The sequence below is a fragment of the Mobula birostris genome, chromosome 4, assembly GCF_030028105.1.
Source record: "Mobula birostris isolate sMobBir1 chromosome 4, sMobBir1.hap1, whole genome shotgun sequence".
NCBI lineage: Eukaryota > Metazoa > Chordata > Chondrichthyes > Myliobatiformes > Myliobatidae > Mobula > Mobula birostris.
The window spans coordinates 120,259,636-120,278,456 of record NC_092373.1 but is presented as its reverse complement, the minus strand read 5'-3'; the positions used below and the strand labels follow the sequence as shown (position 1 = coordinate 120,278,456).

General features: G+C 40.2%; 1 protein-coding gene across 1 annotated transcript in view; it reads left to right on the top strand.

Moving 5' to 3' along the window:
* The first annotated feature begins 3,152 nt into the window (after positions 1–3,152).
* The window catches only part of pdgfc (platelet derived growth factor c), a 298,488-nt gene continuing 282,819 nt past the window's right edge, over positions 3,153–18,821 (top strand). Inside the window, exon 1 of the mRNA XM_072255978.1 lies at positions 3,153–3,872. Coding sequence (XP_072112079.1) covers positions 3,764–3,872 — 109 coding nt within the window. The 5' untranslated portion in view covers positions 3,153–3,763. The remainder of the gene's footprint in view (positions 3,873–18,821) is intronic.

Sequence of the window (18,821 nt, the reverse complement as noted above, 5' to 3'; positions counted from 1 at the left end):
ACCTTTCATTGATCCTGTCATAGTTACTATTCTATAGATTTACTGAGTATGCCCACAAGAAAATGAATCTCAGGGTTGTAAATGGTGACAGGAATGCACTTTGATAATAAAATTTACTTTGAACCTTGAACCTTGAAAAAGCCTTCTTCAGATTTTCTCTAAACCTTTCACCCGTTTCTCTAGACTTTTGACCCCTTACCCTAAATGTAAGTGCTACACCTGTCCCTACACTTCCTCTCTTGCCACCATTCAAGGCCCCAAACAGTCCTTCCAGGTGAGGCAACACTTCACTTGTGAGTCTGTTGGGGTCATCTATTGCATCCGGTGCTCCCGGTGCGGTCTCCTCTGCATCGGTGAAACCCGACGCAGATTGGGGGACCGTTTCATCGAGCACCTCCACTCCGTACGCCACAACAGACGGGATCTCCCACTAGCCACCCACTTCAACTCTGCTTCCCATTCCCATTCAGATATGTCCACACATGGCCTCCTTTACTGCCATGATGAGGCTAAACTCAGGTTGGAGATGCAACACCTCATATACCATCTAGGTAGTCTCCAGCCCCTTGGTATGAACATAGAATTCTCCAACTTCCGGTAATTCCCTCCCCCTCCCTTCCTCTATCTCTATTTCACTTTGCCTCCTCCCCCAGCTGCCTATCACCTCCCTCATGTTTCCGCCTCCTTCTTCTACTACCCATCGTTTTCCTGCCTATCACCTCCCTGCTTCCCCTCCCCCACTGCTTTATCTTTCCCCTTACTGGTTTTTCACCTGGAACCTACCAGCCTTCTCCTTCCCACCCTCCCCCTACCTTCTTTATAGAGCCCCTGCCCCTTCCCTCTTCAGTCCTGACGAAGAGTTCCAGCCCGAAATGTCGACTCATCATTTCCACGGATGCTGCCCGACATGCTGAGTTCCTCTAGTGTGTTGTGAGTGTTGCTTTGATCCCAGCATCTGCAGATTATTTTGTGTTTACCCTAAATCTATGTGTCCTCTTACATATTTACCATCAACTTCACTTCCTTTATTTACATTAGATTTTATTTGCTGATAATTTGCTGATTCAGACTTTGTCCAGCACATTCTGTAATTTGCCTGCTACTTGCTAGCAATTTTGACATTGCTAACATTTGTTGGAGGAGCAACACCTCATATTCTGTTTGTGTAGCTTCCAACATGACGGCATGGACATCGATTTCTCTGACGTCTGGTCATTTCTGTGCCTCCCCCTTCTCTATGTTCCAAACCCCATTCTGGCTTCCCTCTTTCTCTTTCACCTCGCTTTGGTGCCCACCTCCTTCCCCTTTTCCCGTACTCCACTATCCTGCTCTATCAGATTCCTTCTGCTTCTGCACTTTACATCTTCCACCGATCACCTCTTACATCTTAATTCATTCCAACCCACCCACCTTCTCACTCGCTTGGTTTCACCAATCACCTCAGTTGCACTCCTTCCCCTAGCCTTACCTTCTTATTCCGGTTTCTTCCCCCTTCCTTTCCAATCCTGTTGAAGGGTCTCGGCATGAAATGTCGACTCTTTATTCCCCTCCAGAGACGCTGCCTGACCTGCTGAGCTCCTCCGGCTTTTTGTATGTGTTCCTCAAGATTTCCAGCATCTGAAGAACCTCTTGTGTTTACAATTTTGACATCGTTGCATCTTTTTTTCTCTTGGTGTAACCTACTGATAGAATTTATTCAGATAACAGTATAGCAATCTCTGAGAGCTTTATTCAGTACTGATTTACCTTTTTTATCCACATAACTTATCTAAACAGTATTATTCGTGTTTAAACCTTTGCCCAATTTCTTATCTTCAATCAGGAATTATCCTGATGTATTTTGATTTAAATTTGGTCACCATCAAATCTAATCGTATGAGAGTTGTAATTCAGAGAGTCCGTATTTTTATTTGCTTGAAGTACAGTACAATTACGTACACTATTGCTTTGCATTTGAAACGTATTTCGAAAAACGCTGGCCTTGCATGGTCCATCAGAACAAACCAGTTAGCAGCGAACCATTTAGCAGAAGGAAAGACATTCATCAATTGATTCTGTGGTGCTACTATGCCCTCAAGTGCCTCTTATTCATAACACGCTGGAGCAACTCAGCAGGTCGGGCAGCATCAGTGGAAACGTTGACTGATGGTTTCCACGGATGCTGCCCGACCTGCTGAGTTCCTCCAGCGTGTTGTGAGTGTTGCTTTGACCCCAGCATCTGCAGATTATTTTGTGCCTCTTACTCATTATAGGTTGGTTTTATTCACATATATCTTTTATTTCAGAATAGAATTAATGAACACCATCCAGCAAATTGATCATCAGCTTCTAAATATCTTCGGACAAAAAGAAGCTATTAGCCATTAAGATAAATCTTCCCTCCCTCTCTCTTCCCCTCTCACCAGAAAGATTAAATCTCCCTTCCTCTCCCTCCCTCCCGTGCTTTCAACTTCATCTATTGTAAATTCACATGAGCTTCACTAACGCATGGGTTGTTTTATATCACAACTTTTCAAACCTGACTTTTTTTTTAAAAAATGGACAGTTTGAATTAACAATGGGAGTCTCTGACGATCAGTTAAAACAAGTTCTGACACATGAATTAGGCATAATGTACAGGCAATGGCCACATCTTTGATTGTGAAGCCGGCACGAGGTATCGGCTCACTTTTGCGGCGAACGCTTGTATGAATTGCGAATGAAACAGTTGAATTCCAGCGGATGGGAACTGAATACTGTCGTTATCCACGATGGTCCCCGAAATGGGTGCGGACGAAACCCTAAAAAGTAGTAGAAGTATTTATTCGGCGTTTCCATTTTTATATGGATATAGGGTTTCCCCAGATATCTCAAAATAGTTTATAAACAATCCGAAGTTTCGATTTGTAAACTGCACTGGGGGATTAAGGCTGCTATGTAAAATCTGATGTGCGAAGTTTTTTTTTGTCTCTGGAGAGGTTTGCAGCCAGCAATGCTACACCACCTGTCGTGTCGCCAGTTGGCAGTCTTGCTCACCCGAGAGGCGAATCCACCCAGCGTGTCTGAAGGGAGCAGCCCGTGGGTTTTGCGTATGCGTGTTTGGTGTGTGTGTGTGGGGGGGGGGGGGTGGACGTAAAATGTGCAAAGGCGTAATCTTTCCTTTCGTACGGTAACAGGCAGCACTTTGCAGGATTTGTTTTTGTCTTTAGCTGACGTCAAGTGAGCAAAAAAAAACTTAAATCAGCCCTTAAAAAAACTCCACTTGAAAGTACCCTGGAATAATGGAATCCAGCTGTTCGCTGGTAAACTACCTTTTAAAGTAATTTTTTACTAAAAGTTTGTCCAGACAGAAAAGTTTGGCTCTGGCAGCTGATGATAGGGAAAAAAAGCAAAGAGAAGAAAAAAATCACAAAGATCGTGGACTTTATATAGAAGACAGTCTTAAAATCCAGAAGTTTATAAAAGTTGACAGGTGTGCGTAAGGACTTGGCTGCGTCTTTAAAAAAAACTTGGTTTCTGGCATAAGCGTCTGTCATTTTTTTTCCGCCTTGCATTAGCCATTGAGTTGATAAGTGAGATCGTTGGGTCGGGGCACGGAGGAGAGAGAAGAGAGCGCTTTGGATCGGAATGTGGAAGCCACTGTGTGATTATCTGGTGAAAATGCTGGCACATCAGGGTCCCCGCACTGCGTGGTAGACGGCAGCTGCGACCGAGTCAGCGCAGAGAAGCCCAGTGCGTGTCTTGTCTGCTCGCCCCGACAGCGCTCACACACGGTGCCCCTCAAATGTCCCTGTCATTAGCACTCCTGCTAATATCGGCTCTCAACTTCCGCCATCATGGATCGGAAGCCCAAATCAACAAGTTCCAGCCCTCAAGTAACAAGGAACCGAACGGTAAGTCTATCTCTATCCCCACCCCCCTCCGGTTGCCCTTTGATGTGGTGAAATTGGCTTTGCCCCTATATTGTTTGCCGCACTCACTTGCCGGTGTGGCGAGTGGCTGATCCTTACAGGTATGAGTTTCAGCAGGCTGCCAAACTACTTCGCAGTTGAGGGAATCTTGCCCCTCGCCCTCGCCAGTCATGTGTGTGCAAGATTTTGCCCGTAGGGAATGTCGATTTATTTCCCCAGCGCCAGAATGCAAACGTCTCTTATGGATACCATTTCTGCAAAACGCTGCTCCAGAACTTTCGGATTATGCATGCAATCTCATCGCGACTACTTTCCAGCGCTGTGAAATAATAATGCATAAAAAAAGATCTTGAGAGAGAATTTAAAGTTTTCTACTTTCTGCTTCTGAAGTAAAGTTGGCGTGTTTTATATATATATTTAAACAGAGCCACGCCGCTTGTAAATGCGATGACATCTGGCACCTGCAGGCAGCTAGGGCGGTGATCAAAGAGCAAGCACTAACAAAGCTGGCCTCACAGTAAGAGAACTTGGAAGAGCCAGTGAAAGCGATCAAAAGAGTCAGTCAGCAAATGAGCTGCACACTGACAGACAGCCGCCAGGTCTTCCAAAACCTCCACATCACATCTTGAGAGCTGTGTATACATAAGCGCGCTTATTGGTAGATTAGTTTAGCACAGAAGCGGGCCATTCAGCCCGTCGTGTCCATAGCATTGATTTCTGCACTGCTGACATTATGTATCCTTATCTGTTATAATATTTAAAGCAACCTTTATTTACTTGTGGAATCAAGTATCACTGACACATTTCAGAATTACGTAGTGTTTATTTCATAAAGATAGATTAAAGCCAGTTTCAAGAACATGTAATGCAGCCGATTTTGATTTTTACCTCTTTTAAAATCGCAATGGACAATGGAAAGGTGCTGTCTAGCTGTGGTATGTCCTGCTGGCGAAACTAAGATTGGTAGGTTAAAATGCACTCTCCCCATTCATTACCACCTAATTATATAGCTTTGGGACATGACAGTTTTAGATTACAACCTAGTCTAGGTAATAATAAGGGATGGAAAACATAAGATTCCTGTGTTTTTCTTTAAAGATACCCACCCCGAATAAGAAATGGATGGAATAAACCAGCATGGGCTCGGACTAAAGTAAAAATTTGAGATTAGTTTTACGGCAGCGCTTTTATACACTTATTAAACTACACTTATGGACATCACATTCTGTTTAACAATTTGCAGCTGAGATCATAGGAGCCATCAAAGGATTTCTTGCTTTAAAAAGACAGAAGTAAAGCTGTGAAAAAAATGCTTAGTTATTCTGTTCTCTGTCTTGATCACTAATGAAGGAGATTTTCCTTATATGTGTGATATAGTGCCATGTTAACTGTGGTCCAGCTATGTGATGGTTGGTCAGTGATGTGATGGTCCAGCTATGTGATGATTGGTCAGTGCACAGCAATGCCTCAAAATAGTCTTAGTTGAAGATGCTATGTACCTAGATTCCATGCTGGGTCTTTGTGACTCAGACTGAGTAAGTTGTTAAAGTTGTTACTTACTTGAATAAGTGCTTTGAACATTACAAAGTAGATTCAAACATCCCCTCTAAATACTTTTGTTGTACTTCTTTAGAGTAATACTTCTGTTTACAGGGTGTGGAGCCATATTCATTCAATAAGGGGCCAAATTGAGCTTTCCTGCTTTCAGCCTTTTGATATTTACAACATTTTGGATTCCAGGTGTATATATTAAAGATGAAAGTCAGATAATGGTGGAACAAGCCCTCCTCTCTGCTGCTGGGATCATCACTGAAAGCAGTGTTGGAGCACTGATTAGAGTCAAGAGAGACATTTGATGCATTTCACATTTGGTCTTTCAGCTCAACTAATCTAGTGGAAAATAAAGGAAGTGCTGGAGCCATTTTACCTTGGGTGTCTTTTTAATTCTCATATAACTAAAATACCTCTTGAACAGCTTTCAAACATTTCTTTCATCAAAGAATTAAAAACTATTCAGAAGCAGCGAGCAGCTGATTGGAAGCCAAAGGCATCATGGTGTTCCTAAATCACCACAAGTCCTTTTACATTTCACTATTTGCCTTTGGGATGAAGAGGTAGAGGACCAGTGCATTCATAATAGGCATGTGGAGAGTGTGGGGCCAAACACTGGCAGCTCGAATTGGAGTATGATTCCACCTGCTATATTTAAAATACTAAAATATTGTAAATATACACAAAAATATTAAAATTACCAAGCTGGTCTGTCAGCATTGCTAAAGAAAAAGAGAAAAGTTAACAGCTTGGAATGGTGATACATTCTAGCAAATAAACTATGAACAAAGTCAAAATATTGACAGATGATAGATTCTTTTCCAAGAGATAGAATCTTTTTTCTAAATGTTTTCCAAATGTATATGCCTACAATTCACAAATGACATGTATTTACATGTTGCCTTTAACAGAGTAACATTGTATCAAGTGCTTTACAAAACCATTTATCAGAAAAAGATTGACGTTAAGTCAAATAAAATATCACAAGAAAGGTAATCAAAACATTGCCAGAAGAACAAAGTTATAATAAGCAATTTGGAGAGGGAGAGGGAGAGGGCTGGAGCATTTTTGAGAAACAGGGATTAAACACAAGATGATTTGAGAGTTCTTATGCATGAAACACAGAAAGTCAGCACACATACAGTGGGTACAGTATTAAGAAAGGTTATAATGGAGTGTTGGCCTTATTTCAAGATGCTTGGGAAATAAAAGTAGGGGTCTTACTTCACAAAAAGAATTCACAAGACTGAAGTAGAAAGAGGTTAACATGGTCAAAATAGGGGGGAGGCAAAATTATCAAAGTACTCCAGGGATGCATAAGTTCACACACATAGGAAGTGGTGAACCTATGAAAGTAACACATACAAAATGCTGGAGGAACTCAGCAGGTCAGTTAGTATCTATAGAAATGAACAGGCAGTCAGTGTTTCAGGCCGAGATCCTTCTTCAGGACTGAAATGAAAAAGAGGAAGGCAGCTGAATAAAAAGGTGGGGGCGGGGGGGGGAGGAGGCTAACTGGAAGGTGATAGGTGAAACCAGGTAAGTGGGAAAGGTAAAGGGCTGGAGAAGAAGGAATCTGGTAGGAGTGGAGGGTGAACCGTGGGAGAAAGGGAAGGAGGAGGGGGGCCTGGGGGAAGTGATAGGCACGTGAGAAGAGGTAAAAGATCAGATTTGTGAATGGAGGGAGGGGGGATTTTTTTTACCAGAAGGAGAAGTCGATACTCATGCCATCAGGTGTTGCTCCTCCACCCTGAGTGTGGCCTCATCTTGGTACGAGAAGTGGCCATGGACTGACATGTCAGAATGGGAACAGAAACACAAATATATATTTTTGGCTACCGGGAAGTTCCGCTTATTCGGATGCGGTGGAGGTGGTTGACGAAGCTATCCCCCAATTTATGACGGGTCTCATCAATATAGAGGAGACCACCAAGATTTGGATTAATATATGCATCAGAAGCATAATCAAGCACAGGCTGTTGACCACTGGGATGCAAAGTTCCACCTCAGCTCAAATCTGTTGTAGTTGAAACTTTCCCTTTTTTTAACCACCATCTGGACTTAACAATTCTAATCTTTCCTGGCTGACCCACTGTCTTCCACCTGCTTAAATTCAAGCTGATGAGAAACTCTGCCACCTACATTTTAATATCCCCTGCCATTCTTTTGTGGGAACATTCATTAGTTTCTTTTTTTGTGTGTATTTCTCATCTTGATTCTCCAGTAAGATCAGAGGATATTTCTGCAAGTACATTGGATACCATTTCTTTGAGCAATGGTCAACAAAGAGGCCTGAGGTGATCAAGCTATCCAGTTTTAGCATTTTATATAACCTGGCCAGAAGTTAAATAATGCTGCTTGATAAAAAGAAATCCGATTCTGAATGTGTTTTTGAAAATGTAGTGAGTTCAGGTGCCCATTTCCAATACTGTTTCTCTTAAAGGTTTCCTAATACGGTTTTCATCTCAGTTCCACGCTTTTATCTTTAGTCTATTGTATACCTCAGATCCCTTTATTTCACCTCCCCATCTCTATTGATGACAGAGTCCTTAGTAGTCTTAGGTTTAGTCTCTGAGTTTTCTGTTTACCAAATTCTTACTATATTTACACAGATTTGCTGCCATATTTCATGCCTATTCCTTTACTTTTCTTCATAATTTGTTTTTATTTTCTCTGTGAACACCATTTTAAATAAAACACCTTCATGCCACCTGACCTGAGTATCTCTGGCAAATTTTGTTTTATTTTAAATTCAGATTTTCAGTATCTGCTGTTTTTGCTTTTGATTATTGTATTAAAAAGCTGTTGTTATTGTAGTCAATAGTAGAAAGACTGCTTTAGTACAAGAAAGACTGCTTCCTTGCAGTTGAAAGGGTTGTTTGAAATGATTGTGAGGTAATTTTACAATTCTGAAAAGGTGCCATATATAATTCCTTCATCCTTTAGTCAATGGAAAACCTTTAAGGAAAATCACAAAGTACTTTGGTTAACTGTACAGCTTCTTAACTACCGGGTGTAAAATTAAGCAATCTTCAGTCTGAATCTAAGAAAGTTTTTTGGAATATATTACAACTCATGCAAATTGGTTCGGGTGCTTTCCTGACTTTGTTAAGAAAGGCATTCTCAGTTGCTATCCTTTTTATTTTGTTGGAAATAAAGTGACTAAATAAGTGAACACACAAAGGGAAAGTCACTAATGCATAGGCAGCTGTAACGGTGACATTTAACATTCTTACAGAAAAATTAGTCTCTATGAAGTAATCACACGTCGTATTCTCTGTGCAGCCATTCTGGCAGGATTAGACATCTCGCTGAATCTGCACTGCAATAAGAGAAAGAAAATCTTTCTTACTGTAACTTCTATTTTTCTGTACATTTTCTATAATGAGATTATATTACAATATTAACGTCCAAACAATTACATTTACCATTTCTTCATGACACTCCATTAATCAGTACTTTTATCAATGAGAAAGCCGTGTAGCTTATTAACAGTTCAGGAATCCTCTTTGCAATAATATGGTCCTTTGTGAATTTAAATGTCAGCTTATTGGTTTTCTACAGTTGAGCTGGTTCTTCCATTGAAAAGAACTGCAAATGCATTGGCTTAAAAGAAGAAAGAAGTTGGATTTATTAGTTGCCTATCACCATCCTTGAGGGTGTAACACTTTACAGCTAACAATGTATGTTTAAAGTGTAAAATCTTGTGAACCTAACATTTAGTTGATTGAATCTGGATATATCAAAGCAATCACATTGCTTCTATTGACTGTGTGCTTGGGTAACTGTGCTGATAACGAATTGTGCAAACATACATAGGGAAATACTGTTGTATTAGCACTAATTGCAAGGAAGGGATTGTAAGTTAAATGTGTTAGTATGTCACAGTGGGAGAAAAAGCTAAATAGGTGTAGAATCCATTCCAAACAATTGAATACAACAGCAACATGTCAATACTAAATGATACAAAGACTTTCTATGTTTACTCTGAGAGAACAATATGGTTTTAAAATTTCTATTCTTAACACATCTAAAATTTCATTGTTTTTCTGCTTTGACACTTTATACATCCTGAATATTTCTTTCGGTTAAGAATAAAGACTGGCATCATGATTATAGACGCCATCCTACAGCTGCTGTGTGTGAACATTCCCAAGTGACTTTACCTCTGATTTTTCGCTTGCTTCCCTGTGGAAAAATTCAAGGTTTCCACTCCTTGATTATTCATCACAGCGTGACGAAAGGCAGCACCACGTTACCTGTGGGAAAATTCAGCTCAGATGTTGTGTCTATCATTGTGAGGCATGTTGAATTTCCAGTGTAAAAACCTATACTACTTGAATTCTGCTTTGAAACCCAATATTTCAAATTACATTTTTAACATCGCTTACAAAAAAATCAACTTAAAAAAACAGTCACAGGATGTGGACTTTGCAGGCAAAGCCTGTTTTACTACCCAATACTAATTGCCCTTGAGAAGGCAACAGTGATCACCTCTCTGAATCTGTTGCTTTTCATGTGCTGTGGTATACTACGTTGGGTAGTAAGTTCCAGGATTTGGACCTAGCAGTGATGAAGGAATAGGAAATCATTTCCATGTCTGTCTGCTGTGTGGATCCTAGCAAAATTAGAGGATGTGGTTTTGCCATGTTCCTGCTGTACTTGCCCTTCACAAGGTGGTTGGCTGGGGTTTTTATTGAAGAAACCTGGCCAGTTGCTGCAGTGCACGCTGTCGTTGGTACCATACTACACTGTGTAGGTGGGAGTGAATGTGTAAGGTGATTGATGGTGTGCTATTCACTTTGGCTTCTTTGTTCAAAGTAAATTTATTATCAAAGTATATATACGTCAACATATACATCTCTGAGATTCATTTTCTTGTGGGCATACTCAGTAAATCCAATAAATATAATAGAATCAATGAAAGACAAACAACCAATTTGCAAAAGACAACAAACTGAGCAAGAAAATAATAACAATAAATAAATAAGCAATAAATATCAAGAACGTAAGATAAAGAGTCCTTGGAAGTTAGCCTATAGGTAGTGGGGTGAAGTTCAGCTGGTGAAGTTATCCCTCAATGGTTCAAGAGCCTGTTGCTTGAAGGGTAAAATCTGTTCCTAAACCTGGTGGTGTGGGTGCTGATGTTCCTAAACTTTCTTTCTGATGGCAGCAGTGAGAAAAGAGCCTGGCCTAGGTGATGGTTGTCCTTGATGTTGGATACTGCCTTCCTACGACAGTGCTCTGTGTAGATGTGCTCAGTGGTGGGGATTGCTTTACCTGTGAGGAACTGGGCCATATCCACTACTTATAGGATTTTCCATTCAAGGGCATCAGTGTTTCCATGATGTAACCAGTCAATATACTCCTCACCACACATCTATAGAAGTTTGTAAAAGTTTTAGATGTCATGCTGAATCTACACAGACGCCTAAGGAGCTGCGATACTTTCTTTGTAGTGGCACTCAAGTGCTGACACAGAGCTTCTGAAATGATAACACTGAACAATTTAAAGTTGTTGACACTTTCTACCTCTGATTTCCCCCTCCCCCCCCCAAAGGGGACCAGCTCATGAACCACTGGATTCCTCCTCCTAGAGACAACAAAGAGCCCTTTGGAGTTGCTGACGTTGGGTGAGAGGTTGTTGTTGTGGTGCCTTTCAATTTCCCTCCTATTTGCTGATTCATCGCCACCTTTGAATCGGCCAATCACAGTGGTGTCATCAGCAAATTTAAATCTGGCATTAGAGCCTCACAGTCATAACTATAAAGCGAGTAGAGCTAGGGGCTAAGTACACAGCCTTGTGCTGATGGAGATTGTGGAGGAGATGTAATTCAAATCCAGACCAAATATGGTCTGCAAGTGAGGAAATTGAGGATCCAATTGCACAAGAAGATATTGAGGCCAAGGTCTTGATGTTTATTGCTTAGTTCTGAGGGGATGATGGTATTGAATGCCGAGCTGTAGTCAATGAAGAACATCCTGATGTTTGCGTTCTTGCTGTCCAGATGTTCCAGGGTTGAGTGGAGAGCCAATGAAATGGCATCTGCTGTGGACCTTTTGTGCCGGTAGACAGGATTGGGACAAATCCAGTCACTTCTCAGGAAGGAGTTGATATGCATCATTACCAACCTCTCAATGTACTCCATCACTTTGGATGTAAGTGCTACTGGACAATAGTCATTGAGGCAGGTTACCACACTCTCTTTAGGTACAGGTATAATTGTAGTCTGCTTGAAGTTGCTGGGTACCTCAGACTGCTGAAGTGAGAGGTTAAAGATATTGGTAAACACACCAGCCAGTTGATCAGCACTGGTCTTTCATACTCGACACATACCCCACCTGGGCTGGATGCTTTCTGTAGCTTCACCCACCTGAATGATGCTCTCACATCGGCCTCAGAGACTGAACGCACAGGGTCGTTGGGGGCTGTGGGAGTTTGTGAAGGTTTCTCAGTCAAAGTGTACATAAAAGGCATTGAGCTCATCTGGGAGAGAAGCCTCGTTGTCATCGATGTTGCTTTGTTTCACTTTGCTTGAGGTAATAGCATTTAGGTCCCGCCACAGCTGTTGAGCATCCTTCAGTGACTCAAGTTTGGACCAGAATTACCAATTCATACTTGTTCTAAATGGTGCCAAGGATCTTTAAATGTTGTTTGATCTCCACTCATCCAGGCAAGTGGAGAGTATTGCATCTTGCCCTTGACCTGTGCTTTCCAGGTGGTGGAAAGGCTTTGGGGAATCAGGAGATGTGCGCCTTGTTGCAGAGAGCCCAGCTTCTGATGTGTTCTTTCGACCGCAATACTTACATAACAGGCTGTGTCAAGTTACTTACCAGTGGTGACACAACGTTTATTTTGATAGTAATTGGGAATCTATTTTGATAGTAACACTATTGATGTTAGAGATTAGATATTTTTTGTCATTATAAATGGATATTGCTTGACCAATTTATATAATATAAATCACAACACGTTGGAGGAACTCAGCAGGTCAGGCAGCATCCATGGGAAAGATCGGTCGACGTTCCGGCCCGAATTGTCGACCGATCTTTTCCACGGATGCTGCATGACCTGCTGAATTCCTCCAGCGTGTTGTGAGTGTTGCTTTGACCCCAGCATCTGCAGATTATTTTGTATATAGTATAAATGTTATTTATCAGATGGGCTTCAATAATATCCAAGTCATGCTGCCTAGAAGGTTATTTTTCATAACCTAAAGAGTTGCAAATTGTTCTTAATATTCGCAAATCATCATTGAACTCTACACTTCTGACATTATGATCAAGTGGAAGTCATTGATATAACAGCTAAAGGTGGTTGTGATGAGAACGCTATCCCAGAAGACATCACAAACAATTACTATGGTCAAATTTGCCTCCAATAACCACAGACATTTCACATTCTGCAAGTTATGAATCTAGTCAGTGAAGAGTTTGCTTCCTGATTCTCATTGACATACATTTTGGCAGTTCTACTCAGATTCTGTCACTTAATCTTTGGAACTTAATTCCTTTGTAAAAGCTTGGACAAATACTTCATTGAGTTCTGGAGGTGTGTGGTCGTGGTGGCACCATACACCTATGGTACCATAGACTACAGGAAATACGCATTTTGCATCTACATATTTATGAATCTATGCCTTACCACATATTTTTTTAATCACATCCCCATTTTACCAAAATTAGTTCTTTGTTGATTTTTGTGTTGCATAAATTGGGGGTCTATAATTTTAAAAATATCTTAAATCGCCTGAGAAGATATGCATAAGCATAATGTAAGGCAAGTGAAGTTCCCATGAAAAAATTCATGATGCAATTTTTAATGAGATAGTAACAAAAAAGTTAACTATCTTGTTGCATTTCTTAAATTTAACTTTTTAAATTTTATGATCAAATACTTCTGCTCAGTTAAGTTTGATTTAGTATCATTTCCTAGACATTAGGGAAGCAGCATTAGAAGAAAACTTTTGAAAAATATATCATCTAAATTGTATCAAGAAGAAGATCCAGGAAGAAAAATGATTAATTGTTCTGCTAATTTGCTTTCTTTTCATGATGGCTTGAGTATTTTAATTTCTCTAAGGACCCCCACCATTCTGGATATTCCCTCTTCTCATTGTTACCATCAGGTAGAAGGTGCAGAAACCTAAAGGCACACAGTCAGCAATTCAAGGACAGCTTCTTCTCTTCTGCCATCCGATTTCTGAATGGGGATTGAACCCATGAAGACTACCTCACTATTTTTTTTATATTTCTGTTTTTGCATTACCTATATTAATTGAACTATTTAACAAGCATATACATACTTTCTATAATTCTGTTGTTTTCTATATTTCATGACATATGCCGATGATATTAAACCCAATTCTGATTCTGATTCTGTCTATGAAATAGGGAGTATCATTCCAAGTCAGTATGGGTGTCTACTTTAAATTATCCATTTTAAACTTTCATTATATGGTAGTTTAACGAAGGGTTGTGCTGAATTTGTGTATTTTTTCCACTTATAATATTTTTTAGTTGTTTCTCATGTTATATATGGGGTCAATGCATTCTCTGCATTGCCATGTGGAATTGTTAACAGCATGTCAGAAAGGCATAGTGTGGTAGATTTTAAATTACACGTGGTCCAGAAAAATCAGAGGTTCAATGGAAACTTCAGTGAGGTGTTCACAGAGTGTTTTCATGACACTTTCATGTTATGGAGCCAACCAAAAATAAGGCTATGGAAGACATGTTCAAAGAGAGAGGATTAGTTACTGATTTATGTTGAAGGCATCTCTCGGTAGCAGTGATCATATTACTGAATTTACATTCAATTTGTGGGAGAAAAGAATGGGTCCAGGACAAGTATTCTGTATTTAAATATGGGCAATTATTAGGGTATAGAAACAAAGTGAGTAAAAGTAAACTTTCAAGTTAGGTTAGGGGATCAATCAAGCGAGTTACAGTGGTGGATATTTAACGGGATCTTTCTAATTCATGAGCATGAAAACAGAGAAAAATGTGAAAGCATATCATGGTGGAAAGAAGTTTTGGAGGTCAGAAGATTGAACAGAATATATAAAAAATTACAACCAAAAACATCAATGTCAGCATAAATGCAATATGCCAAAGGGCCTCTTTCTCTGCTTTACATGTTAAGACTCGAGTGATAAACAATAATTATGTAAAATTTTGAGTGTATGGTAAACCTAACTTAAAAGCAAATAGCAAGAATGTTTTAAATATAAAATATTAACTATTTTAATAAAGTAGAATTAACTGAGTGTAATCCTACAGAAAGTGCATTAGGGAGTTAATAATAGTAAGCAAGTGGGTGGCAAATGGTTTGAAAGGTATTTTACGTTAGACTTCACTATATGTATGCAATTACATCAAGGAAATATCTGTAAATCTGAAACTGGAAGGGAACATAAGAATTCAGGTAAATTACAATGACCAGAGAAGTGGTACTGAGCAAATTGTTGGAGCTATGGGTTGACAAGATCTCAATTCGTATTGGATTTTATTCTGTGACTTGAAGAACAGGGGTCAGTTAGATAGTTGGTGCATTGGTATTAACTTTTCAAAATCCTCCATATTCCAGAAGGTTCCATTAGATTAGAATGAGAAGATTAAAACAGACAATTATGGACCAATTAACTCAATATATGACATTGGGAAAATCAAAGAATCCACTATTAAAGATATTACTGCTGGTCAATTAGAAATATTTGAGATAATCAGTTGAAGTCAACATTGTATTATGAAAGGGGAATTGTGTGACCAATTTTTCTGGAGTCTTTTGAAAACATAACATGGGTTAATATGAAACTAGTAGTTGTACTTGGATTTCCAGAAAACATTCGGTAAGGTGACATAGCAGAGGTTATAGTTAAAAATGAAAGCTAATGATGTAGGAAGTAACCTATTCACATGGATAGAAGATTGGCTGGCTAACATGAAACAGAGATGCGCCTTTTTCTATAGGATGATGGTAAATATTGATAGCTTCAGTTGAGATGTTTGATGTTATGGTGTTCGCCGAGCTTGGCAATTAGTTTGCAGACGTTTCATCACCAGTCGAGGAGACATCCTCATTCCACAGTTGTCGGTGTTTTTCTCTGAGAGTGTTCATGTCTATATGGACCCCTGTTCACTTGCATTGGTCCTGATTGTCTACCCCTTCAGTTGACCTTTGAACTCTATCGGCTTATGTTTCTTTGACTCTTAGCGGTTCGTAGATGGTGTCGATTTCGATATGTTTGTTTACAGACAAGTTTACAATGGAAAGAGAAAGTAGCAACTGACTTACATTCCTGGATGTAGTTGTTGTGAGAAGGACAGATGGTACATTAGAAACGTCTATCTACAAGAAGGGTACACATACAGACCAAGTGTTGAACTAGCAAAGCAACCACCTAGCCTGCCACAAGAAAAGCCCCATTTGCACCTTATTTAAGAGAGCACAGACACACTGCACCACCACTGAACTTCAGGCCGGGGAAGAGAAGCACTTATTCAAAGTACCCCAGAACAACGGCGATGCTGACTAATGAGATAAAGTCACGTAGACTTTACGCAGTATGCATTGAAAGGCATGACCTTGCCCTATTTCAAGAATATCTTAGAAATGACAGCTCAACTGCTCGAACCTCATAGCATCACAATTGCTCACAAACCAACGGAGACTTTTGGGAAGCTTGTCTCAAGAACCAAAGTACCAGCAAAGAACAACAGACAAAAGCAATGTGGTGTATAGGGATCACCTGTGGAGACTGCAACAAGAACTCTCAATTCACTGACGTCTAGATACATGATACACTGTTGCTGATCTTGGTATATGAAGACTGAGGAGGGCACCACTTTAACTGGTCCACTGTGGAGGCTCCAGAGCAGGCTAACACGAAGCAGGCATGAGAAAATTTAGCATGGCTGTCTTCTGATAACTCCATAAACAAACATATCAAAATAGACCCTATGAACCCCTAAAAGCAAAGAAATGTAAGCCAATAGAATTCAAAGGTCAACTGAAGGGGTAGCCAACCAGGACCAAGGCAAGCAAACGGGGGCCTATATAAGCGTGAGCACTCCCAGAGAGAAACACCAACAACTATGCATTGTGGATCTCACACCTTGACTGGTGATGAAAAGTCTGCAAGATCTTTCTCTGTGACAGGATATGCAATACAAAGGCATGATTTGATTGAAGGCATGATATTTGGTGATGACACAAAAACAAGAGCAAAGGTAAGTTGTGAAGAGGACATAAGGTGAGCATAAAGGGAAATGGATAGGTTAAGTGAGTGAGTTTTAAACAAATGAGAAAATGTAAAATTGTCCTAAATAAAAAATCCTAAATGATGAAATTATAATGCTCTGAGAGATCTGAGGGTTCTAGGTGTTCTAGTGCAAGTTCATTTGTCATAAGCTTACATACGTTGGCTTTAAATTACATGAAAATTAGCTTTTTACAGCTACAGCACAGTACATAACAAAACAAGGGCAAACATAAGGTAACACAAACTTAAATGAATATATTATACATAATTTCCACTTGTGCAAGGTATAGAGGAAAGGAAGTGGTAAGACTATACAGATACAACAAGTAGTTGGGAAAGCTAACAGAATATTACCACTTGTTATGAGGGGAACTTTACAATTAGGGAGGTTTTATTTATGTCGAGTTACAGCATGTTGACAGCCCTTTCTGGCCCAACAGGTCTGTGCCACCCAGTTATACCCATGTGACAAACTGACCTACTAACCTGTACATCTTCAGAATGTGGGAGAGGCTTCCTACAACGGGGCACCCTGAACTGAATGGATTGAGATTATTGCATTCAGTTCTGATTGCCCCTCTATAGGAAGCATTTGGAGGCTTTGTACAGGGTGCAGATGAGACTAACTAGGTTGCTGCCTGGATTAGAGGGCAGGAACTATAAGGAGAGGTTAGACATACTTGGGTACGCCCCAAATGCAACATTGTGGCCTGTGACTGGTAACAGTGTCTCCCATTGGGAGACTGGTTCTCTTATATTTCAGTTATTTATGTCTTTGGTGAGAAAACAGGTGGATTACTATCAAGAAGTTAAAGTCAGCATGGTTTCCTTAGGGGGAAATCTTGCCTGACAAATCTATTGGAATTCCTTGAGGATATAACAGGCAAGATCGATGAAGGAGAGTGAGTGGATATTATTTACTTGGATTTTCAGAAGGCGTTTGACAAGGTGCCATGCGTGATTCTGCTGAACAAGAGCTCATTTTATTATGAGAAAGATAATAACAAGGCTAAAAGATTGGCTGACTGGCAGGAGGCAAAGAGGGAGAATAAAGGGAGCCTTTCTTCGTTGACAGTCAGGGACCAGTGGTGTTCTGCAGGGGTAGGTGTGATCAACCTTTCTTTTCACGTTATATATCAATGAAATGGATGGCGGAATTGATGTCTTTGTGGTCTATTTTGCAGACAATATAAAGATTGATGGAGGGGCAGGTAGTGGTGAGGAAGTAGGGGTTTACAGAAGGACATAGACAGATTAGGAGAATGGGCAAAGAAGTGACAGACGGAATATTGTGTAGGGAAGTGCATGGTTATGCTCTTCAGCAGAAGGAATGAAGCTATAGATACATTTTCTAAACTATGTGGAGAAAATTCAGAAATCAGAGGTGCAGAGGTTCTTGGGAGTCCTCGTACAAGTTTCCCTAAAGATTAACTTGCAGGTTGAGTCAATGGTAGGGAAGGCAAATGCAATGCTCACGTTCATTTTGAGAGGATTAGAATATAAAAACAAAGATGTAATGCTGAAGCTTTATAAAGCATTGTTCAGACCACACAGAGTACAGTGAGCAGTTTTGGGCCCTTTATTTAAGAAAGGATGTGCTGTCATTGGAGAGGGTCCAGAGGAGTACACAATAATGATTCTGGGAACGAAAGGAGGAGTGTTTGACGGCTCTGGGCCTGTGCCTGCTAGAGTTTAGAAAAATAAGGGGAGGATCTCATTGAAACCTATTGAATATTGAAAGGCCTAGACAGAATGGACATGAAGAAGATGTCTCTTATAGTGGGGGAGTCTAGGATCAGAGGGCATAGCCTCAGAATATAGGGATGTCCTTTTAGAACAGAGGTCATTGATGAGGAGGAATTTCTTTAGCCAGATGATGGTGGTGACTCTGTGGAATTCATTGCCACAGATGGCTGAGGAGAGCAAGTCATTGGGTATATTTAAAATGGAGGTTGATAGGTTCTTGGTTAGTGAGGGTATTGAAGCTTACAGGAAGAAGGCAGGAGAATGGGTTTGAAAGGAATAATAGAACAGCCATGATTGAATGGCAAAGCAGAATTAAGGGCCAAATGGCTTAATTCTGCTCCTATGTCTTATGGTCTTATGGTCTTATGCA